The sequence below is a fragment of the Podarcis tiliguerta genome, assembly GCF_965153285.1.
Source record: "Podarcis tiliguerta genome assembly, chromosome: 7".
NCBI lineage: Eukaryota > Metazoa > Chordata > Lepidosauria > Squamata > Lacertidae > Podarcis > Podarcis tiliguerta.
The window spans coordinates 76,720,482-76,747,410 of NC_139540.1; the positions used below are offsets into that span (position 1 = coordinate 76,720,482).

At 40.3% G+C, this 26,929-nt stretch overlaps 1 protein-coding gene across 6 annotated transcripts in view; it reads left to right on the forward strand.

The window, feature by feature from the left end:
• Positions 1–26,929, forward strand: part of LOC310681506 (catenin delta-2) — a 248,418-nt gene that overhangs the window by 64,379 nt on the left and 157,110 nt on the right. For 3 of the 6 annotated variants that reach the window (XM_083449350.1, XM_083449353.1, XM_083449351.1), the window contains exon 4: positions 3,803–3,871. The exons of the other annotated variants lie outside the window; for them this stretch is intronic. In XM_083449350.1, the coding sequence (XP_083305476.1) occupies positions 3,803–3,871 (69 nt within the window). The remainder of the gene's footprint in view (positions 1–3,802; positions 3,872–26,929) is intronic. 6 annotated transcript variants of the gene reach the window in all.

A 26,929-nucleotide genomic window follows, 5' to 3' on the forward strand; every position in this document is an offset into this window, starting at 1 on the left:
TCACTTTCATATTTTTTTTTTAATCGTGTTTGTTCTTGTTTTATTATTGTTATCTGTCTTCAGCACCATTTGGGGAAAGGCAGGAGGCAAACACTTTTGGAAAAGTTTTTAGAAGCCATTTTGAAAGATGGAGTTGCACCACTAATGCTACTGGTTAGTATCAGAATAAACTCATTTTCACTGTCCATTCCATTGTAAAATATTCCATATAAGAGTGTTTTCTTTCCCCCCTTTTTTTGTACATGCAGACCTTTGCAATTTTTTCCCTGGGTATTCACATTTCTTGCATTCAGTGGATTGCTCTAGAAGAGGAAAGAGTGGAAGCAGGAAAATAGTGGAATCCATGAACAGCCTTGGGTGGCTACAACAACATCCTCCCTGTGGGTGACTGTCCTGGTTTTCCACCAAAAAGCCTCCCTTTCTGAGAGCCCTGTCACAGCTTAGCAAATCAGCAGCCTCATTAACACTCTGTGGTTTTGGCAGTCAGAACAATGGCAGGTAGCCAGACTCCAAATCCAGCTAGGCTCTGGAGAAGGAATGTCAGGAATCCATCAAATTAACTGTGGAGATCTGCCTGGGGAGGAGATCAATAGTGAAGTTGTAGACAATGCTGACAAGTCAACTATTTCATTGTCCTCTATAATGATGGGCAAAAGCAGGGGCGGGGGCATTCTGTGTAATCGGCATCCTTTCTCCCTTTTTCTTGCGCACTATAGCATTCTGAAGAAGGTGTATCACTTTACATGAAAGAGATAGTGATTTATGGTGTAGTCACATATTCTCAAACTTAGGCAGGATTAGGCACAGACGTTTGCAGTGTTAAATGAAGTTTTGATTCCATTTCCTCATTTTTAATCCATTAGTAATGATTGAGTGTAGTAAACCTGTCATCCATTAACCAAAGAAAATGCGCAGTTCTGATTTACATGTATCGGTGAGAGAGCACATGCTAATGGAAAATTTCTGAGGTACTGTTTTCCCCGTTGTTGTATTTAAACACCCCCCCCCAAAAAAAAAACTTCTCCATGGAAAATACATTGATGAAATTGCTGATATTCTGTGCATCTTTCTGAGCCACTTACTAGTAATTAGAACTAAGAGAAACTGGTGTGAAACTTCAAAGCACTGTGTGTGGCGCTTTCCAAGCATAAATTGGCACAGGAAGCTTAAGGTATTCAAGCATAAATGGCAATGCAAAACAAACAAAAAATCCCAATCCTTTGTAGGAAAGGCCACATTACCTTTCAGCAACCTGAAACAGACACAAAAGGAGCTGGACGCTTTTCAGTGGCTCCCGAGCCAAATTCAATTTACATGAGTCTGATGATTTAAATTTTAGTGGGTTGATATATGCAGATTGGCTGTGAGTGGAAGAGTAATGTGAGAAAGGGACTCGGTTCTTTCGAAGTCATGGCAAATCCTGAAGTTATCTGATACGCAAGAGAGAGCAGTGCAGAGTTATCAAGATTTCAGCTGAGAGCCACTGGAGCCATTAAAAGTCCATCCTTCTGATGGTGCCAGATAATTTATCCCAGTGCCATTATATGCTATGTAGTTTTCCAGACCATGAAGTGGTTCTTTTTTTGAGTCGATAACAGTGGGTTAAAGGGAAAATACCTTCAATGCAGAATATTTAAAATCAAAGTGACATATTCCCTTTCATTTCCTGAGTAATTTGAGAAAAATGTGTGATTACCGTATGTATGCTTGGTCATATATTGACTTGTTTTGGAAAATAAACATTGAGATTCAGTTTAGTAGCTCTGTAGTAGTGACTAATGCAGGGAATCGTCATTCTGTCCCTAACCACATCCAAATCTCTCAGCTATCAGTCACATACAGTGGTGCCTCGCAAGACGAAAAGAATCCATTCCGTGAGTCTCTTCGTCTAGCGGTTTTTTCGTCTTGCGAAGCAAGCCCAGTAGCGGATTAGCGTTATTAGCAGCTATTAGCGGCTATTAAAGGCTTAAGGGATTAGCAGATTAGCTGCTAAAAGGCTATTAGCAGCTTCGTGCCTTAGAAAAAGGGGGTGGGGAGCGAAAAAACCCCCCAGGAATCGCAAGACATTTTCGTCTTGCGAAGCAAGCCCATAGCAAATTCGTCCTGCGAATCACCTCCAAAACGGAAAACCCTTTCGTCTAGCGGGTTTTCCGTCTTGCGAGGCATTCGTCTTGCGGGGCACCACTGTATCCTGGGAAATTTTGTATCATGAAAGTGCATTTAAAGGATTTTTGTACCACCCCACACATGCCCTTGCTCACACACCCCACAGCAGCAGGATAAAATTAATATTCCTGTACCCATACATTTTTTGCTGCCAAGGGGTAAAACAGTTTAGAGGCTTTATTAAAAAAAACAAACAGTTCCTAAAAATAATGTGGAACTACATAAAATGTGTAGTTTTACCCTTGCAGTCAGAGCCAGAACACTATTTGGTATAAAAGTGTTTTATTTCTAAGTGATACTAGGTTATCCTGCCATGTGAAGAAAGGTTTGTGGTGGGAAAGGGACCATAAAGTGTTTTATGGAACTTTCTAATTTTTTAAAAAATGCAATTCAATTAAAATTGAATGTGATCATTGAATCTAAACAACCCCAAGAAAAATGAGGCTTGCTCGACATTTGCAGGAGTCCTGACCCCTAAACTGCAGAATGTGGGTTTCAGGCAAGATGGGCCTCATCTGGTATCATTTTCACATAACCATGATTTATGGTACGCTGTACAGTACCAAGTGGATTTTGAGATCTCGCGTTTGGTTGATATAAAAAAAGTTCGGTGGGATTTTTTGGCTTTCCCTTATATAAAAAAGGAAATGTGCAGAATTATTTATTATTTGACCTTGTTGGTTGTCTGAATATCCACCTTGTCTCTTTTCCGTTACCTGTTGTTTGACATTTAGTGAGGTATTTTTATATCCCTTGGATACGGAAGAGCTTTGATCATGCTAGGAAAGCAGATTGCAGCAGACTGATCTATAGGCTTCTTTGATATGTGTGCACATTGACCTCCAATACATGCAGGAGTTTGTTTAATCACTGCAGCATCTAAGGTAGTTCTGTGTGCATATTATTGGATCTGTCTGTGCACACGTGTGCGCACGCATGTACACACACACATGTGCTGGTGGTGGATTATATCCAACATTGCAGGGAAAGGGCAAGCTATGCTTGCTGGACTCTCCACACATTAGACTTTGTTTAGACCTTGGGATCGCAGTCTAGAGCTTTGTTCTGTTCTGTCAATTTAGAGGTTTACCTAAAGTGACTTCTCCTCCATCAAAGGACTGGTGCATTCAGTTTGTTGTGTTCAGGTTTTTACTCAACATTAAGTGTCTAGTTGCAGCTATTAAAACTGGACAGAAGACTTCTTTTCTATATATGTTGTACTTTTGAACATTATCTTCTTTCTGTCAACCTTACTGTCCAAACAATGGTCTGACACTGAACAAACCACATTGATAAAATCATCACAAATGTTACCTTTATTTCTGCTTATGACAGGTTTGCTTCTAGTACCTGTACAGTTAAATTCATAGCCACTGCAAAAATGGAAAGGTGAATAGTGTCTTAAACGTGGAGGACTCATTTGAAACCATATACTGTATATGTATTTTTGCCCCAATAAGTTAAAACGATGCAAAGAAGCTCAACTGCCTTATTTGTTTAAAATATAACAACACTTGTTACAACTAATTTTAATTGCAACTCCTATATCAGAAGTGCACATTCTTCTCTTAATGACTGATTGAACCAGTGTATTTGTTTTTTTCCTGCTAACTTCCACAATTCTGTTCCTCTCCAGATCTTTCATGAACCCTTTTACCTGGATGAAGGTTGCCTCCAATAAGATTTCAAATACGCATTCAAATGTGTATGTACTTGAATGATTGATTCATTTCTAACACATTTTTAAGAGGTCAGGTTGCAATAGGATCCCACTTGCACAGTGCATCACATCCCAATTGACGTACGCATGTAGGCCTACTTTTTTTTTACTACATATTAATTGACCCGACTGTACTGATATACTCCTTCCTCAAGTAGTTCAAAGCACGGTAAAAATACTTTAAAAATAATGCTAAGACCCAAAGGGTTGTATACGTTGCACACAGTGAAGCTTTTCAGGCTCCCTTTCATCACAGTAACTCCTTGCATGCACACACCAATTTTTATTTTTATTTTTATTTCTTAAGATCAGGAACTTATCTGGGGTGGCAGCTTTGGAGTATTATGGGTTGGGTGCTGAAACACCTGATCTTTTTTTTCTAATTTTATACAAACAGAAAGGGAAAAAAGCATTAGACAATGTAAGCTCTGCCAAGCTACGACCAAAAGCCTTGTTTAAGCAGTACAATTTTCACTTGTCTGCAGAAGCTTTAGTAATAATGTCCTGCAATTTATGTAGGACTGTTGTAATGTCAACAAGTATTCTGGTTTGTTTCAAAGTTTTGGTTTGTAAACCCTAGAGGTTTAAAACTGTTGATATAAATATATGCAGGATTTGGTAATTGAAGAACTTTTTTCTTCAAAGGGCATAATCCTTTGGCACTATATGGAGCACTGATTTTTTTTTTTTAAGAATTCATTTGTGTATGCTTGCAAATTATTACAACATTTGTGCTTTTCACGCTGTGTATGTTGTATTCCAGGGTCCAGTATCATTCATCATGTTAAATTTTAAAATATGTGATACAAAAAATGTTTTTTTTAAAAAAAAAAGCTTCTGGAATGATTGGCAGTATTTATTTATTTATTCAGCAGTATAAGTGGCATGGCACTTCACAGTGGTAAAACACAGATAGTATAAGTTTGGATAAAAGGGAGGACAATCTGGGATTGAGGAGGAAACAAATTCTGTTGCATACAATGTATTTGTATATGGAAATTCTACTTGATGAATATCTCCCAAGTCTGTCACGTACAAGAAGGACCTCCTATGGAAAGGATGGCTTGTGAGCCATTGAGCCATTTACAAGGCCAAAATTGACAAAAACCTATCCGAGCTGGATTGCCTAAAGAAAAGGAAATGGAAAGAGAAAGGGGAATGGATTTGTGAATCTGCAATCTAAAGCACATTTTACGATGGACTGCAACTTGTGGCACCGAGGAGGTGGTAACCAAATACCACCTAGTACGTGGACATAATAGTGCGACTCAGGGCCATGCTAAACTTCATACTGATCACACCGTAAATTCTTCTGTGATAATTTATTTGTTTATTTTTGTAATAAACAGCAGCTACAGAAGAGTGAGCCAAGCTGGACTGTGGACACTTTCATCCTGTGATATTTAGGTGTAGTCTTTACATTGGGACCTTGGTGGGGTCAAATGTTTAAAGTCCTCCCACACCACAGATACAAAGTAGTGTCTACTTTTGTTCCTGGACTTCTTTGTTTGTGGAAAGTGATGCACAAATCAAATAAAGAACTGTTTTTTCCCCCTAAAAACCTCACATAGGCTAAACTTTACTGAGGGCCTATCTGCAAGAAAATCTAGTTGCCCATCCATCCAAGATCAAGTGCTGCAAATTTCAGCAAATTGATTCTTAGATGGGGGACTGTGAGATAAGAGTTTATTTTGTTTGTTGATTCTATCCTGGAACAGTCAGTGAGGCCTTTCTCAAACTGAGTGCCACCTTGGCACTAGGTTAACAGGCTATACAGGTAAGCAGTGGGGTCATGAATGACGTAACATCAACCCAACATAGTTGTTTACCCAAAAAGGTTTTAGAGCTTGCTAAACATGCATTTAGATGTGGTCTCTGATTTTCAGTTCTGATTGAAATAAATAGTTTTCTGCAAGTCACTTATCAGGTACACTTTTGTAGCAGCATCTCTGAATTATTTTACGACTAGATTGTTTCTTTTCCTCGTACTGATTGCACTAGGATAGTGTATGTCACCTTGTTTGGGGGTGTACTTTGATTGTAACAAAACTAATGACTTCATTAATTTCAACACAGCCACATGAAGGTCGAATTAATCTCATTTACTAAGAACTCTCAGTTCTTGCAGTTCAGCCTCAATTATGAATTTGTTTGAGATTTTAGATCATTTTTTAAAAATGCTGTGTGGGTTTGGTTTAGTTTTTTTTAAAGGGTATACTGAAATTTACCAAACAAAAAACAACCCTGAAGCATCTCTGCCTTCTTGCTTCTAGTCTGATTTGTAATGTATGTTAAGATATACATAATTAGTTGTCTTGACTGAGTAATTCAATAAGACAGTGATATAATAAAACTGTTTCTTATTCAAAGAGAAAAAAAATCAGTGATTGCTTAGACCTGTCAAACTGAAGAACAGATTAATATTACATGCTGTTGAACAGGGACAGATGATGGAGACAGGAGTTTGTATTCTACTATAACTCAATTTTTAGTGTGATATCTGGCTAGGATATAAACATATTCATATATTTCCAGGGCACCAACTGAAAGTAGTAGAATTTGTTAATTCCTAGCTGGGAGTCATCAACCCAGTACCTAAGGGCTTTCAATGATGCCCTCAGACAGGGCTTTCATTTTCATCTTTTTTAAAAAAAAAAAATAAACCAGTTATCTAATTGTCTTGGACTGGTTAGAGACAAAGGAATGGTGGGACGAACCAGCTGGGGAACAATCAAGGGGAAAAGGCTCAGAGCCCATGCAGTGGTGGTAGAACATCAGTGAGTGGCCACAGAGAGAAGAGGGAGAAGACTGAGAAGAGGAGGTCTCAGAAGCTGAAGGGTTAACAGGACTTAGTGCCTTGGGAGAGCCTGTGGCAGAGAGGGTCAAGAATCAGAAGCTGAAGCAGGCGAGTGGGATGAGGGACACCAAGAGGCAGAGATTAGTCAAGCTGGTGATGAACCATGGGTAACTCCTCCTCCTGCTGGGACAAGCTCCCCTCTGCCCTAGTCTCCCAGAACCAGAAGAGGCATGAAAAGAGAGGAGCAAAGACAGGCTGCATGTGGGCACAGTCTCCGATTGCTTAGAAGAAGCCCTGGAGAGGAGGAGATATAGGCGGCTCTGGGGAGGCAGGGACCTTTGGTTTCCTGGAGTAAGACCTACAGGGCATGAACTGCTGTGCTCATGAAGCATGAAACACTGTCTTGTCCATGAAGATTGTGCTTTGCTAATAAAGAGTCAATTCCATCTTTGGACTGTGCGATTTACTGGCTGGCTGGCTCCGTGATGCCAGTTACGAAGCAAAATATGTAGGTTCCCTTCTAAGCAATTTCTGTTAAGCGATCCAGCCTGGCTGCTCCCACCCATCGGTGTATTTAGCCAATGAGTAAAGTCAGAGCCGTGATTGATACGTAAATTGTTCACTAGGCAGTAGGAATCCCCAGGGTCCTAAAGAGCTGCCGTTTCCACCTCCCCATTTGCTCCTCTATTTGTTTCTGTTTCGCTGCCTGCCAGCCACATGGAGCAGTTGGCAGGCAGCTACTTAAGAAGCTTTTTAAAAATGTGTGTGTTGTGGGAGGGGAAGAAGCGCAGAAATAACTCACATGCCTGCTGGACACATTGAACAGTTGGTAGGCAACCAACTGCTTGAGAAACGCGGGAATCCTCCTGTTGCTGTTCTATTTGTTTTGCACATGGAGTAGGAGCCGCCTGAGGGAGGCTTCAGTTCTGCCCGGACACTGAGGTCCAGCTCCGAGGGCCTTCTGGCGGTTCCCTCATTGTGAGAAGCAAAGCTACAGGGAACCAGGCAGAGGGCCTTCTCGGTAGTGGCGCCCGCCCTGTGGAACGCCCTCCCATCAGATGTCAAAGCGATAAATAACTACCTGACATTTAGAAGACACCTTAAGGCAGCCCTGTTCAGGGAAGTTTTTAATCTGTGATATTTTACTGTATTTTTTGTTTCTATGGAAGCCGCCCAGAGTGGCTGGGGAAGCCCAGCCAGATGGGCGGGGTACAAATAATAAATTATTATTATTATTATTATTATTATTATTATTATTATTATTCAGTTGTTTATGGGTGTGTGAGAAAGAGGAGATTGCAACCTTTTCTTGTTTCTGTTGGTTGCCGGACAGCGGCGATTGCTCCAAAGTTGTTGCCAAGGGGAGGGGAGGGGCAAATTCAGAGGCATCCTAATTATTTTGGTGGTGATAATGCTCACTTTTGCTTGCTTATTTCTAAGCTGTCGATGAGGGGGAGTACAGAGGCATCATCACCAGTGTTGTTACCATCTTTTCCTTGATTTTCCCCATGTTGCTTTTTGTCATGGGGGTTGCGGTGCCATTTCAGTGGCATCATTATTATCTATCTTTTTTGATATATATACCACCCTTTATCCGAAGATCACAGGACTGGTACACAGCAGAGGTTGTTCTCAAGTTGCCTGGGGTGGGCAGAGTTCAGTGCAAAGAGAGAAACATTATTAATATCATCTCCTCAATATGCTTCTGATTTTAAGAAGCTGATAGATGGCATTCAGCCTCAAAAGTCTACATGAGTCTGGGCCAGTAGTGTTCAACTACTACTTTGGTAAGGCTTTCTTTGTATTTTTCTGTGTATTTTCCTTGTATTTCTATTCCATGAAGATGAAGATGGTGACGATAATAACAACTTGCCAGCCATCATGAATTAATTTTTACCTTCGACTATGCATGTTTATGGCTGGCTATAGCAATTCAGAATTGTTATTGGATTCAGCTTATTGGATTCAGGTATCTGGTAGTTTTTTAGCTAATCAACAGCAGCACGCCATCACCAGACAAGGTAACAACCAAGGCTTAACAGTCTCTGGGGGGAAAAGAAGATTTTTCAAACTACACACAAACACACACAAACACGAAATGACTAGATTGTTCCATATCTGATCCATTTGACATTTCTGTCTCATTTCTTTTTCTGTTCTTTTGGAGGCAGCAGCCATTTTGCGTTAGGCTGCAAACCCAGGGGCAGCCATTTTCTGGCTGGTGCCCTCAGCAGCTTCTCAAAGTTCCCAATGTACCCCTAGCCCCCCCCCCCCAAAAAAATTGGTGACCACTGCCCTGGATCCCTCATTTTAGCCTCATGCATGCATATATAGTAACCAGAGTTTAGGGAGTAGTAGAAAGTTGCAGGGTCACATGCATTTTTCCCTTTCTTTTGCAGATTTCTCTGCCCTACTCTTGCGGGGCAATTATATGCAATTATCACCAAGCCACCTAAGTACATCCATAAATTCACTTCAACCAATCTGATTAAAGTCAGCTTCTCATTTTCTCTTGGACTGGTGATGGCCAAATGTAATTTTGGTGCATTTTGATGCATTCAAAATTTGTTGGGTTTGTGAGGAGAAAGCTCACATGAATGGATATCCCCCCCCCCTCTCTCTATATATAAAAAATTTCAAAAGTATGCACATAGCAAGCTTAATATTGGGGAAAGCAGATTTATTGTAGCTTTCCCCCCCTCTATGGGATATTACTTTCCTATCTGTAAGAATTTTATTTTCCCTAGGAGGGAGCATTCCACCATACAAGTATCTACCTGGATGTTGAGTATTGCGACTGAAACATAAATTGACTTCTCCAAACTAGATTTGAAATTATGCACAAGAGGAAAGCATATGCACCATCTTGGAGTCTAAACCTGGCTAATTATATATCTGAATTTTTGGTTCATAATTTAAATTCCAAATAATTTTAAAGCCCTTGAAGTCAAAAAGATTCCACATAAGAATTGCTGGCCTTATCAAATCACCATTCTAACAATCAGTGTTGTCCAATAGTTTTATTTATTTATTTAGTAGACAGATATTATTCTGGTCTCTACCTTGATTGTGAGCCAAACTGCTAAGTCATATAATCATTTAGAATTTATTCTAATTTCTTCATCGCTGACACAAAGTTAGTGATGCTTTCCTGATGAAGGGTAGCCTGAGATGAAATGCACTGAGTTTTAAAAATGTATTTAGAACCGTCTTTGTAAACTGCTTGATGCGGTTGCTGTTATGATGGTATGGCCCTTTTCAGTATATTATATGGTTTGCTTGTTAGTATAGCTACTCAGTTGTGCACAATGTGCTAGTCAAGAGCCATTGTTAGTAGTGATTTATAATCCTGTAAATAGTACCAATAAAAAAGTTATGATCGAACAGTTGCTGGTACCAGTAAACTCTACTCAGGTAGTGTTTAACCTGAATTTTTCAAATAAGTAACCAGTTTGTAAAAACGGCCTTCTCAATAAGTGAGAGGATTCACAAAAATAAATGATACTGCAATGAGAGGAAAAACAAGTATTAGAAAGAAAGTAGGGTTTTGTTTCTGTTTTGTTGCAGGGTAGAACATTTTATTAATTTTTAGCATAAAAGACTGGTTTATCAGTTCACCAGTTTATTATGAGTACATGTGTCTAGCAGCAAAATATGTTATGCTTTATAATACCATTTATAATTAAATGTGTACTGAGTGACCATTCATGATATCTCACTCTTAAATTTGTGGGTGCCATTTGATTTAGGTGTTCTCTGAATTTTGTAGAAGCTTCATTTTGTACCTCCTGTTCTAGTAAGAATTATAACTAAACCCACGTCCCACTAGTAGAATGCTTGTTGTCTGAAATTTCAGTTATCTGACAGCCAGAATTTGTCCTCTGCCTTACTTATTTGAGTTTTGCTGATCAGTGGCAGCCATTTTGGGCAGAAACCATGAAGGAGGGAGAGAGATCAGAGAAATCACAGATTACAAATGTTCCCATAGAAAATAATGGAAATCATCAGCTCCTTATGCAAACGCTTAAATAACGAACAATTTCCTGGGAATACATTGTGTTCGGAAAACAGAACCTGTGTGTACTGTATCAGCTGTTGATAAAATAGCTGCTTTATTTTACTTTGCCTCATTGCTAATTTGGAGTATTTACTTGTATTTGGCATATTGAAGCCTTCATGATGGGGCAGGCTAGAAATTGTAAATAACTAAACCTGTATTTGGGCTCACAATTCTTTCGTAACTACAGCAAAAGATGAATGTCTATTTTTCAGTTTGCTATAGCTGCCTTTAATTCACATGGAAAATAATTCAAATAATTATTCTGCTATCAATCTTGTCTACTTTCCAAGATATTTAGTCTTCTTTGAACCAACTCAGCTTCTTTGTTCTAGTCCAACATAAATATTCTGAGTTATTTGCTTCAAGCTTGAAGATCTTACCACTCCGATCCATTCAACAAACAAACAAATGGCATAACTCAATAGCGATATGGTCAGAAATTGTTTTGTCTGTTATGTTATTCTAATATCAGGGGAGTAAGTATGCTGATTCTGCTTAAAGTGACTTCACTACAGCTTTTTAAGAATGTTTTAAAGCACTAATAATAATAATAATGTTATAAATATGATATTTAACATACTTTTTGCATAAAATATTCATTTAAATAAGACAGTAGCCTCTGCTACATGACTTTTATTTATTTTTTTTAAAAAAATTGTTCTTGCTTTATATTATATTGGTTGCCAAATCTGTCTCATGACTCCAGACATAATCTTAATTGTGAATTTACTGTTCATCACCTTGCAAAAAGTCCATTTTAGGAGGCAGTAATACCGGTCTTGATCTAAGGAGCTGCATGCTAAGCCAGAATTTCATCTCTCTCATTCTGATATCAGCAGCTTTTGCTGTCTGGTAATTTAATTCTGAAATCTGGACAGCTTTAGGAACATTCTCAAACAACAATGGAAGGAACTTGTGGGAAGGGATGCAAGAAATCTCTTTTGCACGCCTGAAGGATCCTCTTTTATGCCAATAAATGCAGTTTACTTTGGAAATGTTCTGGGAGGGTAAAATATTTGTTGCTGTTTTGGATGTAAGTGAGCACTTCTGGACTTACATAGAAAAAAGTCGTTATCCGGATACATTGTAGCCACTTCTGTCATTGGAAATCCACTTTATGCAAATATTTCCATTGCCCCGGCAGCATAGGTTATAAACAATCCATAATAATTTTAACTAGGTATCTGTTTTTTTCTGAAGCCACATTTACTGTGGCAATAAAGAAATCCAACAACACCATTCCAAAGGTGAGAGGCTTTTCTGTAGTCCCGTCCCCCCCCCCCCCCCCGTAAAACAAATCTTGCAAACGTGGTTTAAATAGCTAATAGTTACTTGACAAAGAACAACATTTTATACCATATTCTGTGTGCTTAATGCTCCGTATGAGCTTTCAGGGAAAAGGATAAACTTAAATTCTTGGGCTCTCAGTTATGAATGCACAGATAACTAGTTAGGAAAATGGATAATGAACCACTCATGCACCTCTCAGGTGAAAAACAACATGTTTATAGATGTTGTTTGCTCTCTTTGTCCTATTACACAGTTATGAACATCAAGTTCTTAATAAATATCATCTTCCCCAAGTTAAGAGAATTAAAATCAACAACTATTGAATGCTTTCCACTCGATAACACTCTCGGTGACTAGTTAAGCTCCGAAAAATGGTATCTCAGATTGATTGCAGAAAAACTGAAGCTCAGGTCAATTATTTTGCCATTTATGTGACCTATAAAACTAGTTCTTTCAAATGCTACTCAGTCAGGAATGCTATTTCAAAATAACTCAGAGTGTATTCTCCATTAAAGAGATCGGGCTGTAAAACATAAGAGTTCAAAGGATATAAACTGCCTGTGAGAAGGGTCTCCATTCTCTCATAAAATGATGATGGAGCCTAAAGATATGGAATCTGGTTGGCTTTACACTTAGCTGATGTTTTTGAAAGGAAAACATTAAACATACGGAGGCCTTATTGATTTAAGTCAGCATGGTAACAGTTTATTTGGGGGGGAAACCAGGACTTAAATTGGGTTACTTGTCTCAGGTAGAGTAAAGATGCTGACTGACAAATCTCTCAGGTGGGTGCATTTATTTACCCAGCTTAGCAGCTCTAGTAAGTAGTCTCGTTGCCTGCAAGTGTAAGTTGCCAGTCATGGGAATGGAACATTGGCAGCAATTCCTTTTGCAGTGTGTGAGCCAGAATAGTACAGTGGTGCCTCGCAAGACGAAAAGAATCCGTTCCGCGAGTCTCTTCGTCTAGCGGTTTTTTCGTCTTGCAAAGCAACCCCATTAGCAGATTAGCGCTATTAGCGGTTTAGCGGCTATTAAAGGCTATTAAAGGCTTAAGGGATTAGCGGATTAGCTGCTAAAAGGCTATTAGCAGCTTAGTGCCTTAGAAAAAGGGGGTGGGGAGCGGAAAAAAATCGCAGGAACTCGCAAGACATTTTCGTCTTGCAAAGCAAGCCCATAGGAAATTCGTTTTGCGAAGCACCTCCAAAACGGAAAACCCTTTCGTCTAGCGGGTTTTCCATCTTGCGAGGCATTCGTCTTGCGGGGCACCACTGTACAGACATCCTGAGCACAGTTGCTATATCCACACCTCAGTCTGTGAGAAAAATAAGCAATGATAGAAACATATTATTAAAAGGTAGACTGCTTTGGTTAAAAAAAGTCTCAAAATAAAATATTAATACCTCAGAAGATTTACCAAATGGATTGGCTGGTGTTGTTAAGCTTTGGGTTCACTACTAGCTTACAGTACCGTGGTACCTCGGGTTAAGTACTTAATTTGTTCCGGAGGTCCGTACTTAACCTGAAACTGTTCTTAACCTGAAGCACCATTTTAGCTAATGGGGCCTCCTGCCGCTGCTGCACCGCTGGAACACAATTTCTGTTCTCATCCTGAAGCAAAGTTCTTAACCTGAAGCACTATTTCTGGGTTAGCGGAGTGTGTAACCTGAAGCGTATGTAACCTGAAGCGTATGTAACCCGAGGTACCACTGTATAGAACATTATTCTCCAAGTACAGTCATACCTTGGGTTAAAGACGCTTCGGGTTAAATCTTTTCAGGTTGCGTCCCGCAGCGACCCAGAAGTAACGGAACGGGTTACTTCTGGGTTTCGCCGCTCACGCATGCACAGATGCTCAAAATGATGTCATGCGCAGAAGCGGCGAATTGTGACCCGCGCACGCGGATCCCGTTCGCAACCAGAGGTACCACTGTACACAGAAATAGGGAGGAAACAGCCCAATGAGGACTGAGCATGGGCATGAAATACTAACCAACTGAGACAAAAAACAACCACCACCACCACCCAACAACCCTGCAAACTAGGGCCAAGGGGGTGGGAAAGAGAATTTCAGCTGACTGGCTGGTGAAACCCTGTACATATTCTGCCTGGGAACAAACATGCCAGGCAGATCAACCATTTCTCCCTTTCTTAACTGGCAATATGAGGCTGAGATGTTGTGGTTTTCCTAGTGTCTCTGCTTGTTAGTTTATGGCTGAGCCAGGATGTGAAACCTTGACTCTCAGATTAAAGAACACCAAGGAGGATGTTCAGATCACACCTTTAATCGATGAAATGATCCTCTGGAGAAAAGAAGTGGTTTTCCCTTTAATCTGGTTTTTCCCTCACATGTAGACAGAACGCAAGAGGCCTCAAGTTAAACCTTCAGAATAAACTCTTAGAGGACATTTCATTCATGCAACATAAGTGATACCCCCTCTTGGATAATAATAATAATAATAATAATAATAATAATAATAATAATAATAATAATAATAATTTATTTATACATACATACATACATACCCCGCCCATCTGGCTGGGTCCCCCCAGCCACTCTGGACGGCTTCCAACAAAACACTAAAATACAATAACCTATTAAACATTAAAAGCTTCCCTGAACAGGGCTGCCTTTAGATGTCTTCTAAAAGTTTGGTAGTTATTTTTCTCTTTGACATCTGGTGGGAGGGCGTTCCACAGGGCAGACGCCACTACCGAGAAGGCCCTTGGATAACATTGTTGGGTAATTGCATGAGAGGGTTATCAATTTAATGTCTTCTTCAAGTTATCAAGTGATAACTGGGAATGATGTTGGACTTTCCTCCTTGCAAGTTGGAAGGGGAAATGCAAGTAACTACCATGGTCTGTTCTAATTTTTAAATTTCGAAAGTGGAGTTTTTGCATCTCCCTCCATGGTGAGATGTGCAATCTCCTAATCTGCAGACAGTGATATGACATGTTCTACACTGGCAACTCACAAGGTTTCTACCTCTGCTTGCTACTTACGGTTTTTTTTCTTTTTTCCTGTCCTGTTTACCCACAGTTTCATTCCTGTCACATTATGCTGTGTGTTGAGTCTGTTTACTAGCTCAGTGCTCATTTAATTCTGTCTAGAGCTCAAGAAAAGCATATTGGAGTTCCATAAGCAATATCTTTGTTTAAATGAAATCATAGCTGACACAGAAAGATGGTGCCTAGAGCTAAAGGGACAAGACAGATAAGAGTTGAGAGTTGTAAGTCTTGGTATTAAGTGAGAAAATTTAATACTTGGTTGCTTTACATGATCAAAGTACTGTGTTAACACCAATTCCATATTTCAGAGGACAACTTTGTAAGATAACTAAATGATAACACAAGCGTGGGTACTTTTTTCGGGGGGGGGGGGGGTTAACTTCTGCTCAATTCAGTGTTGGATATGTATGCATAATTCAATACCACCTGTATATTTCTAAAATGCCCACAGCTCTCTATTGAAATCATAAATCCCCAAGTTCCTGGGTAATCGTTTGGTTATATGGGACTGAGTGTAGAGGTTAAAAAAGAATGACTACTCCTACGAGTAGGGTTTCTTTTTTTCTTTTTTTGTTCCAGGCAAAGACGTACTTTGATTTTTAAAAAGGAAATTATAAAGTCCATTGATTTCAGTGGACAATAAAACACTATTTTTATTGGTATTTAGTGCCAATTGGTATTAAAATATACCAATATAAACTTTACTAGATAGTGTTTCCTTTTCATTGGTTTTCTTTTTTAGCAGATCAGGTGTATGAACAATTTCTCTGTGTGGTTTACAGTATGAGTATACAGTCAGACCTTGGGTTGAAGTCGCTTCAGGTTAAGCCTTTTCGGGTTGCGCTCCACAGTGACCCGGAAGTAACAGAGCGTGTTACTTCCGGGTTTTGCCACTCGCACATGCTCAGATGCTCAGAATGATGTCACGTGCATGTGCGGAAGCGGCGAATCGTGACCCGCGTGGACGCGGGTTGTGTTCACTTCAGGATGCGAACGGGGCTCCAGAACGCATCCCGTTCACATCCAGAGGTACCACTGTACAGGGGAATTCCCGTTGATGTGGGAGTTTTGTTCCCAGCCATTGTGCGGCATTTTGCCCTTGCCCCTTTTCAGTGCTGAAAACAGTGTCCCTTGGCTATTCAAACAAAATTGATTGTCCAGAAGTAGATTTTAAACAATACATTCAACATTTTCCCAATTGTTCTCATGCAGGGTTTATATACCTCATCTGTTGTATAGGAGAGAAACAACTGGAGCTGTGAAAATTAGGATTACCGAACATAGATCCAGAATTAGACAGGGGAACAGAGAGATTCTCTTAGTAGAGCATCTTTTAAACGTGGGACATAAAGACACTGATGTCAGATTTAGTGTTATCGAAGTAGTTACGTCATCACCACATGCCCCTATTGATATTGTTCATAGATTGCTGCAAAGGGAAGCTTTTTACATCTACCGTTTAAAGACAATTATCCCTTCAGGTCTAAATTCACACCTGAGTTCTTATTTTTAAAGTTTGTCTCATAAGATCAATACATCGTAATTTGCTTTGCTAATATCCTGTTTAAGAGAAACTCCCTCCATTGGTATTTGCATATTGGCAAAGCAATATTTGGCAACATGCTTAGTATGAATGGCAACAGTATACCTTTAAGGTATATTTCAGGTACAGGCAATTAACTTTGTGTGCTAGTATAACTGAGATACAGTAGGATTTGGCATTAAGATCAGGGCATCAGGAAAGCCCCCCCCCCCCCCAATGAGGCTTGTATTATCCTAAGATTGGTAAGCAATAACTATTTTTTGATATAACATATTAATTATTGGCTTGTGTGTTTGGCCTTACAGCAATACGTATATACACTGATGAAGAATGGACTTGGAAATGAATGTTTTATGCTAGCTACTCTGTTTTTGCTCAATAGGGGGGGGGATTGGCTTAACTCTGGTAGACATTTTGAAAATAGTAACCTATATTTCATTTATGTATTTTAGTTTGAAACAATGAATTAGATTGTGTGGAGGAAAATAGAATTCTGTTTCTGGTTTGTTTGTTTGTTTGTTTTTGTTTTTGTTTTTGGTTTGTTTTTGTTTTTGTTTTTGTTTTGGTTACTTATAAGGAAAGAATGACCTCACTGTGAGTAAAAAGGTGTTATAATTTGTCTCAATAAGATGAAATATAGTTTCGTTGCAGTACAGTCAATGGCACTATGACCTACAGAGTAAAGGAGAAAAAGCTAGAAGTTAATAAGAAAGCAGCTGTTATTGTGATGTGAAAAGCAGGGACAGGGGTGGATTTGTAGAGTTTAAATATTGGCGATATAGCTAGTCTTGCGTCAGAAACTTGCATTCAGCATGCCCTGTTTTATTAGATGGAAGAGAAGGAAACTCATGCTGTAGATGCATTTGCAAATGGTAACACTGTTCAACGTCAGCCAAGCAAGAAGCATCCCCCTTTTTTAGCAATGCTTGGGTGAAAGCCGCATTTTTACCTGACACCAAAATACCATTATAGGTGCTGATTGCACCTATAACTACAGTGGTGCCTCGCAAGACGAAAAACTCGCAAGACGAAAGGGTTTTTTGTTTTTTGAGTTGCTTCGCAAGACGAATTTCCCTATGGGCTTGCTTCGCAAGACGAAAACGTCTTGCGCCTTTTTCTTACAACCGTCAATGCATTCCTATGGGAAACCGTCAATGCATTTCCTATGGGAAACCGTGCTTCGCAAGACGAAAAATTCACAAGACGAAAAAACTCGCAGAACGAATTAATTTCGTCTTGCGGGGCACCACTGTATTTTTTTTCTTTTTGGTTGCTTGCATGTATATGGTTACCCCAGTGTTACAAATTTGTTTACATCAGCCAGAAACCATTTAATTTTGAAATCATCTGAGTCAGATACTGTCTTAAAAATTCTGGAATTCATACTGGAATCTATCCCTAGGTGTATTGCCTAAGGGGCAATAAAGAATACCGTGCACAATAAATGTGATCTGGCCTATAATCCAACACACAACAAATCACACTTGTCGTCCTGTTAATAAATTTGCTGGTTAGATATTCTTTGGGCTTTATTTGAAATCTGAGCTGAGTGACTGCACATCTACCGAAATCATTCCTGCAGATAAGCAACCCTTTCATGGTCACATTTAATTTTAGTATTGCTAACTGAGGGTTGGAATTATTCAGAGTCCAATTGGCATCTTCAGCAAAGGTTACGTCGAATTTCTTATGGTCAGGCATATCCTGAGGTGACATTACATGAATAATATGATAAATTGATATCGGACTACTACAACACTCTGTTTAGCTTGCATGTTGGGGGGGGGGGCAGTTTTGCTAAGTGTTGGACTGGCATTAGTGAGAGGTTTTTCCCCAGTGCGCAATTGAAGTTTATGAATGTGTTATTGTGGACAAAAAACCCCCACTTCAGTTAAAGTACTGCACCAAGTGTACTTTGTAGGACTCCAAGCAGCAAACACAGGGCCTTATTTTGGATTATATCTAAGTTGTCTCTACCAGACCTGTGCTTGCTGCACCAAATAACAAGCAATATACATTTTAGCAAGATAAAAAAAGAAAACATTGATTCTAATGGATGAGGTGATCTTTAGTATAATAAAGTGTCTTATAACTCCCAGTGAACAAGCAGATTTAAGTTTTAATTGCCTCCAAATGGGTATGCAATAGGGTATTTTCACCAAAATGAAACCCCAAGGACTTAAATGAGTGGCATGGTTCAATATATGCTCATTTATTGCACTTACGCTTTTGGCAACATCTATTGCCATAAGTCCAAGTACCATAAAAGGCTGGATTTCTTCCCTGTGTGAACCTCGTCCTCCTGCCCACCTGGCAGATATGCACCGTACAGTGGTACCTCCGGTTGCGGATGGGATCTGTTCCGGAGCTCCGGTTGGATCCTGAGGTTTCTGCAACTGGAGGGACCGCTTCTGCGCATGCGCACGTGGCAAAACCCGGAAAAATACTTCTGGGTTTACCACGTACGTATCCCGAAGGATACGTAACTGGAGATGAACGTACGTAGAGGTACCACTGTATTTCTCTTATGCCCACTATTTCTCTAGCACATCAAATATAAGCCTCAAACAAAGCTTATGCTCAAAAGCCGAGATTTTGTGGGTGTGGATTCCACAATTGTATCTGGGAAATTTTACCTGGAAAATGTGCCTGAACACCTCTATCCAATTTGAAAGATGCCAAACGGTTGAGATTGCCAGTGGTGTCAGAGACACGTCAGGTACCGTGGATGGGATGTAGGTTGCGTTATTATTGTTGCTCTCAATCTCTACCACATATAGGATAGCAATTAGGTTCATGCTGTTCAATTCAGCCTTCTCTCTCTCTCACACACACACACACACACACACACGAGAGGGAGAAGGTGTCTATGAGGTAGTTTTTCCTCACACTGTATCATTGCAATCCCTAAAATTGTTGTACAGAGCAACACCTGTTAATTGATTTTACCAAGTCCTACAAATCCCTTCAGGCTACTGGGGCAGAACCTGGTGTTTGTGGAAACTAAAATGAGCCCAATCCAGTGGAAAGTATTCCTCTCCCAACTGTTTTCCCCTGAGAATAAAGTACAGTGGTACCTCGCAAGACGAATGCCTTGGAAGACGAAAAACTCGCAAGACGAAAGAGTTTTTCGTTTTCTGAGTTGCTTCGCAAGACGGATTTCCCTATGGGCTTGCTTCGCAAGATGAAACGTTTTGCGCCTTTTTTTTTTAACCGCCAATGCATTCGTACGGGAAACCGTCAATACGCAGTGGTGCTTCGCAAGACGGAAAAACTCGTAGAACGAAAAAACACGCAGAACGAATTAATATCGTCTTGCGAGGCACCACTGTAGTACATTGCATTGCATTCCTGCATTGCAAGGGGTTGGACTAGACGGCACTTCGGGTTCCTTCGAATACTTCAATTCTATGATTCCGTGATTGTATGATTGTGTTATCTACCAATCTGTAGTTTCTGTAAGACACCTCATGATATGTTGTGATAAAACCTCCCCATTTGGCCCACGGTGTTTTTGCTCACTTAATCTGTTTGTTATCCATATCTGGTGGTGTCAGGTGTGAATCTTTCATCACATTTTTTGGGGGGAATCGGACAACTGTCATCAGATACAGAGATAAAGAGGCAGGGGTGGACAATTTAAGCATTAAAAACTAAATATCTGACATTTCAATTGCGGTGTTCAGTTCTATCCATTTAAACTTTTTAAGGATGTGTTTTTCTCCCATTTCTCTTTCCAGTAAAACTTCTCAACAGAGAGCCAGAATCAAAGGTTATAATGAGCCTTGTGCATCTGAGGCTCAATATCTCCTAATGACAAGAATATCATCTTTGGGTATCTGTACTCCCCATAGAATCTCACTGCCGCATGCATTTGTTGTCCTCACTGCCCCCCTGATACATCCTAATTTTAATAATGATAATGCAGTTACTATGAAACTGGCTTCACAACATGCATTTGCAGATTGCAGAGAAAACAAACTTGTTAATGGAGAAGAGGAAAAGTTTTTTAAATATATATATATATATATATATATATATATATATTATTGGTTTTTCCATGTATAACATCCTGTAACAATATTTCTCTAACAATTTTCCATATGGAAGTATGAGAAGAGGAAAAGTATTAACTAAGCTAGTTGCTTAAAAATCCTACAAAAGAGATAGTGGCATTTGTTATTCCAAATCCTTTACCCTTTGTGAATAAAGTTTTACTTGAAAAACATATGAGGGTTGCTCTTGAAATCTGATCTATTATAAACAGCTATTTTAAAGATACTAAATTAGATCCAGGTTTCCCTTTCACCCAAAACCAAATTAAGATTTTTAGAGGCCCCAAGCACTTTAAAGATTTTGGTGCCCTCGTATATAACTGATTCAAAATACAAACAATAATAAACCATAAAATACACTTTGATTTTTCAAAATGAAATGAGACCTACAGATGGAAAGTAACGTTTATTTTTCTATACAGTCGTACCTTAGTTCTCGAACAGAATCCCTTCCGGAAGTTCATTCGACTTCCGGAAATGTTCAAAAACCAAGGTGTGGTTTCTGATTGGCTGCAGGAGCTTCCTGCACTCTGTCGGAAGCCCTGGAACCCCCGTCGGACATTTGGGTTACAAAGAACGTTCACAAACCAGAACAGTCACTTTTGGGTTTGCGGCGTTTGGGAGCCAAAATGTTAGACTCGCAAGGCATTTGCGAACCAAGGTACGACTGTAGTTGTATAAATAATGTTTATTTTTGTTCAGCTGCACCGTACGGTAAATCCAGCAATGGGAAATCTCTGTAGTACCTCCCTTCCTTTGATGCCCTAAGCATGTGCTTATTTTGCCGATCCAGAGTTAATCCAACTCTGCTTCCACCAGCAGGAACATTCCATGAGCAGGTATCCACTCAGCTTGGGCGTGGGGCGTTGGGCGATGGTTTCTGATTCCCACCTCCCCACGTACCCCCTCCCTCACTGTTCCAGACAGTTGCCATATTTTGGGAGGGAATTGTCAATGGCAGTACTGGAGGCTACAGAAGGAGGAGAGATCAGCATAAATTTCCTTCCTTCTTCCAGTGAGTTTCTCCATGAGGTCAAAGGCTTTCCATGAATAGAGAGAACTCTTTCATCTGTGGAAAGCTAAATTTGGATCCAACACGTCACTTTTCCACCGGCAAATTGTTATGTAGAAATTGTTCCTTGCCAAAAAATTGAAGTGGAATGGTGGTAGAATGGCAAAGGGCTGTTACCTACCTGTATGAAGAAGAAGAAGAAGAAGAAGAAGAAGAAGAAGAAGAAGAAGAAGAAGAAGAAGAAGAGTTGGGATTCAATATCCTGCTTTATCACTACCCGAAGGAGTCTCAAAGCAGCTAACAATCTCCTTTCCCTTTCTCCCCCACAACAAACACTCTGTGAGGTGAGTGGGGCTGAGAGACTTCAGAGAAGTGTGACTAGCCCAAGGTCACCCAGCAGCTGCATGTGGAGGAGCGGGGAATCGAACCCAGTTCACCAGATTACGAGTCTACCACTCTTAAACGCTACGCCACACTGACTCTCATAATATGGAAAAATGATGGTGCCTGATTCCAAAGCAACTGGTTAAAACAGAATTGAGGCCCCTGTGATTAACTAGTAGTAACTTGGAAAGCTTATATCTGGTTGTTATTTATTTGTAAGATTTCTTTCTCGTCCTTCACCATAAGGTCCCAAGGCAGGTTACAAAATAATACACAATTAGATAAACAGAAAAAACCATTATAAAACAAATAAAACCATTACAAATGGGACAGAACAATATAAATTCATTAAAAGAAGTGTAAGCATCCTCACTTTGACTTTCAGCACCTCTTGAAAGTGTTTTTTATGCCAACAGACCTTTGCAACTATTTATTTTTAATTTTTAGCCAGTCACTCTAACAATTATTTGTATTATATTTAAGGGTGTTTTATGTTTTATCATTGTAAACCACCCTGAAACTTTATGGTAAAGCGGTATAGAAGTGCAATTTGAAATACAAAACTAAATTGCAATCGAGAGAATAGGGTGGATCATAAAAAATATACTTCTCAAGTCAAAGGGTCAGGGTAAAGAGATACCTCGTTTGTACATAGTGCGAGGTAAACTTCTATGGGGAGGGAGTTTTCACAATTTGGGAGCTGCTACAAAGAATACCACTTCCGGGTCAAACACTTCTGAAGCTCTGAGAACTACTCACAGGGATCTAGCAAGAGGACCTATCCCCTCTGCTTATCTTAACACCTGAGAGGGTCTTTAGAAGAGGAGATGGTCTTTTAGGTACTTGGAGCCTAAGTAGTTTTGGGGTTTTAAACATTTGAGCACTTTGGATTGGGCTCGGAATTGATTGGGCTACCGTATGCCCTCATTCTGTTGAGTTGACATTTAATACTGTATAGTTCTATTCATTTCAGTAGAAATATTCTCTATTATTCTTATTAAACCCTGTGAATATTTTTCACCTGTACACTGTAAGTCGCCCTGTCATCCTTGAGTAGTATATAAATTTAATTAAGAAGAAGAAGAACACTCTGTACCTGCTTTCAGAGCATGCTCCTGTGTTGCAAAGGTGACGGGTTCAACGTGCGCTATGGTTTCATCTGCTTTTTCCTGAGGATGTTCCCACCTTTAAAAGCATGATTGTTCACTTATAATGAACAAAATCAGCACAGTAACTTTACAGGAGATCAAAGTTTCAAACAGGATAGTTTGTTCATCTCTGAATTATTCACTAAGGATTGATATTGTGAGGAGGGTGGGGGGAGACTTAGACCCTATAAATACAATTCAGTTGATTTTGAAAGCTGTAGCAATCTGATGGCAAACACTTAGGCAAGCTGTGTTTTGAGTCAGAGACAAACATTAATGCCTTCACACTGTGAGTACCGAATTCCATTATTAGAAACCAGCCTCACGTGCTCTGCTATGTGCAGAGATTACATTTGAACATTTTTGTTGTGGGAGGCATTGTAGCTCACAGCAAGGGTGAAGAATACTTATGTCAGGTTAACCTAAAGTAAATCAGGGTAAAAATAAAATAAAATAACGGTAGGATTGCTTAGTAGTGCAGTCTGTTTACATTATGTACGCAAACGGTGTGTTCTGAATTCTGTTGGCCCAGCAAATCTTCCTTGTTAGCTGTCAGTGATCCAAAGAATCCCACTCTACTCTACTCTGCAGACCTCCTGGGTGACAGCAGAGGAACAAAAAGGCATTATAAACTTAATAAAACAAAATGAAAACTGCCTGCCTCAAATTGAACTTGAAATGTGGTTCTAAGCAGAATGGAGACAAGCTCAGAAGGGGGGTGGGAATGCTTGGAGTGGGACACAGGCATGGATGAATGCACGTATGTTGACATTTCAGATAAGTGCACCTAATATTAAAGGTAAAGGGACCCCTGACCATTAGGTCCAGTCGTGACCAACTCTGGGGTTGCGGTGCTCAACTCGCTTTATTGGCCAAGGGAGCCGGCGTACAGCTTCCGGGTCATGTGGCCAGCATGACTAAGCTGCTTCTGGCGAACCAGAGCGGAAACGCCATTTACCTTCCCGCCAGAGCGGTACCTATTTATCTACTTGCACTTTGACGTCCTTTCGAACTGCTAGGTTGGCAGGAGCAGGGACTGAGCGATGGGAGCTCACTCCTTCACGGGGATTCGAACCGCCGACCTTCTGATCGGCAAGCCCTAGGCTCTGTGGTTTAAACCACAGCGCCACCCACATCCCTGCACCTAATATTACAGGAACTTTATTATGCAATTTTGTTCTGTATTTAAGATGATATTTGTATACCTGCATACAGGAATTCGGGAAACCTCATTAACTTTTTCTTTCCACATAACAACTGTCTTGCAAGTCGTCTTGGTATTGAAATAAAGGAGAGACGATTTTTAAATCTACTCATGGCAGCTTTTGCCTGATAGGAAAGGGCCATATGATTCCAGAAAATGCATAGTCCCTAGTCCCACAAAAGCAGCCGCCACTACTGCTTGCTGTTGCTACTGCATGAGAATGGAGATGGGTCCCGATTCCAGTGTGAGAACGCCAGTTGTACCTTTGTGACAGCAGCAGGGATCCAAGGTCTGACTCTGTGACCAGCTTTGGTTGATGAGACTTGGTTGCAGGTTTCTTTGGATATTAGATTTCCCAACAATTGAGTTGTTGTTTTCCCCCAGTTAACTTTTGCTATAATGACCCTTGCTTGATTGGTGGTGCTTGTAAACGCTCTTCAATTGTTTTAAAATAGAAATGTGCATGGTTTTCTGTAGCATCAGTTGCATGAAGGCTAATTAGCTCTTGAGGCTACAAGGAATCTTTACATATTTGTTTTTAAAGCCCAGGAGGAACAGAGGAACAAAGGGAGGTGGAATGGTGGAGAGAGGCGATAGCAAATGCCTTGAAATAACATTGCTGCTCTTAAATGTTAAGCTAAGAGGGTTTCTTGTGGGACAAGCATAAATATGTAGCTGCTGCTCAGTTATCCCAACTTGTCTCTAAATGTCACACATTGGTGATTGAAGGCACTACCGTAGTTTTTGCTCTATAAGATGCACCAGACCATAAGACACACCTAGTTTTTGGAGGAGGAAAACAAGAAAAAAAATATTCTGAATTTCAGAAGCCAGAACAACAAGAGGGATCGCTGCGCAGCAAAAGCAGCGATCCCTCTTGCTGTTCTGGCTTCTGGGATAGGTGCACAGCCTGCATTCACTCCATAAGACGCACACACACTTCCCCTTACTTTTTAGGAGGGAAAAAGTGAGTCTTATAGAGCAAAAAATACTTAACTCTTCCACTTTTGTTCTTACGTTGCGGTCTCAGATTTAAACAAATTAACAGCCCAGAATAATTTTACTATGTTTTATATATGCTCTAAGCCCCCCAGAGTGGCTGGGGAAACCCAGCCAGATGGGGAGGGTATAAATAATAAAATCATTATTGTTGTCATTGTTATTGAGGTTCATGACCTAAATGGCCTTGCCAGACATCTACTTCAGCAAGAAAAGAGAGCAGGGCACGTCTCTGCACATGGCATTGGGAGGTAGAAGTAGCTTTTATCATACTATGTGCATCTATGCCTTTTCGTAGTGTAATGATAATTGTAATAGAATATTCTGAACAGGTGTTGCCCATTAATGGAATCCAGAGAGGTGGCTTGTTTCCAACAATACTTTCACAGTAACCCATCGCTCATTCTGTGAAAAGAGGCTACGTACTTCTAAATGATAACCAAAAGGCTTCTTGAGATCTTATGTCTATGGACACACATCTTGGGATGCTGAAAATATAGTATGCCTGTCAATTATATCTATTGACAAGAGTTTTATCACTGCAAGGTGGTATCTAAGTCCATCATCTATTGGAAAAATATCACGTCTGTCTGCAAACTGCTTTATGGTGTCCATTGCTCATTTTTAAGACTGATTGGACAAGAAGAGGTCAGCAACCCCAGGGATAGATTCTTTGCATAGTCTTTCCTCTGGAATAGGTAGTTCTTGACACATCGTGTCACTTGCAAATAGTTTAATTAAATAATTGTGTAACATCTGGGTAGTACTGCACAATAACAGTACAGTGGTACCTCGTGTTGCAAACCATTCCCCTTACGAATTCTTCGGGTTACGCACTCCACTAACCTGGAAGTAGATGCCCCTTGTTGTGATCTTTGCCACGGGATGCAAGCAGAAATCGTGCTCCGGCGGCATGGCAGCAGCGGGAGGCGCCATTAGGGAAAGCGCGCCTCATGTTACGAGCGGTTTCCGGTTACGAACGGACCTCCGGAATGGATTAAGTTCGCAACCGGAGGTACCACTGTACCAATAACACCTTTCAGCCTTCCAAGGCCCAATTGAAAATGTGCTGCAATAAGCACACCAAGTCTTACAAAACTACCTGGTTGTGTATATTGCCAGACAGCGGTTCCGTTACTGTTAGATTTTTTTCTTCCTGGATCTGAAATATTGCAGGTGGGAGAACTCTTTATACATGCTTGTTCTCTGGGGGTACCGTCGTGGGGCAGTTGTGAGGTGGGGTTACAGCAGGCACCCCCAACCTTCGGCCCTCCAGATGTTTTGAACTACAATTCCCATCATCCCTGACCACTGGTCCTGTTAGCTAGGGATCATGGGAGTTGTAGGCCCAAACATCTGGATGGCCGCAGGTTGGGAGTGCCTGGGTTACAGCTGTGGAAGGAATGCACAAACACAGAGATAAAAAAACAGGGGAGGGCACAAGTGTTAAGGGTCATGGGCATAGCTGTCAACCATCCCTTATTTGCTGGGAAAGTCCCTTATCCCCACGCCGTGTCTCACTGCTGTCCCTTATTGATGATG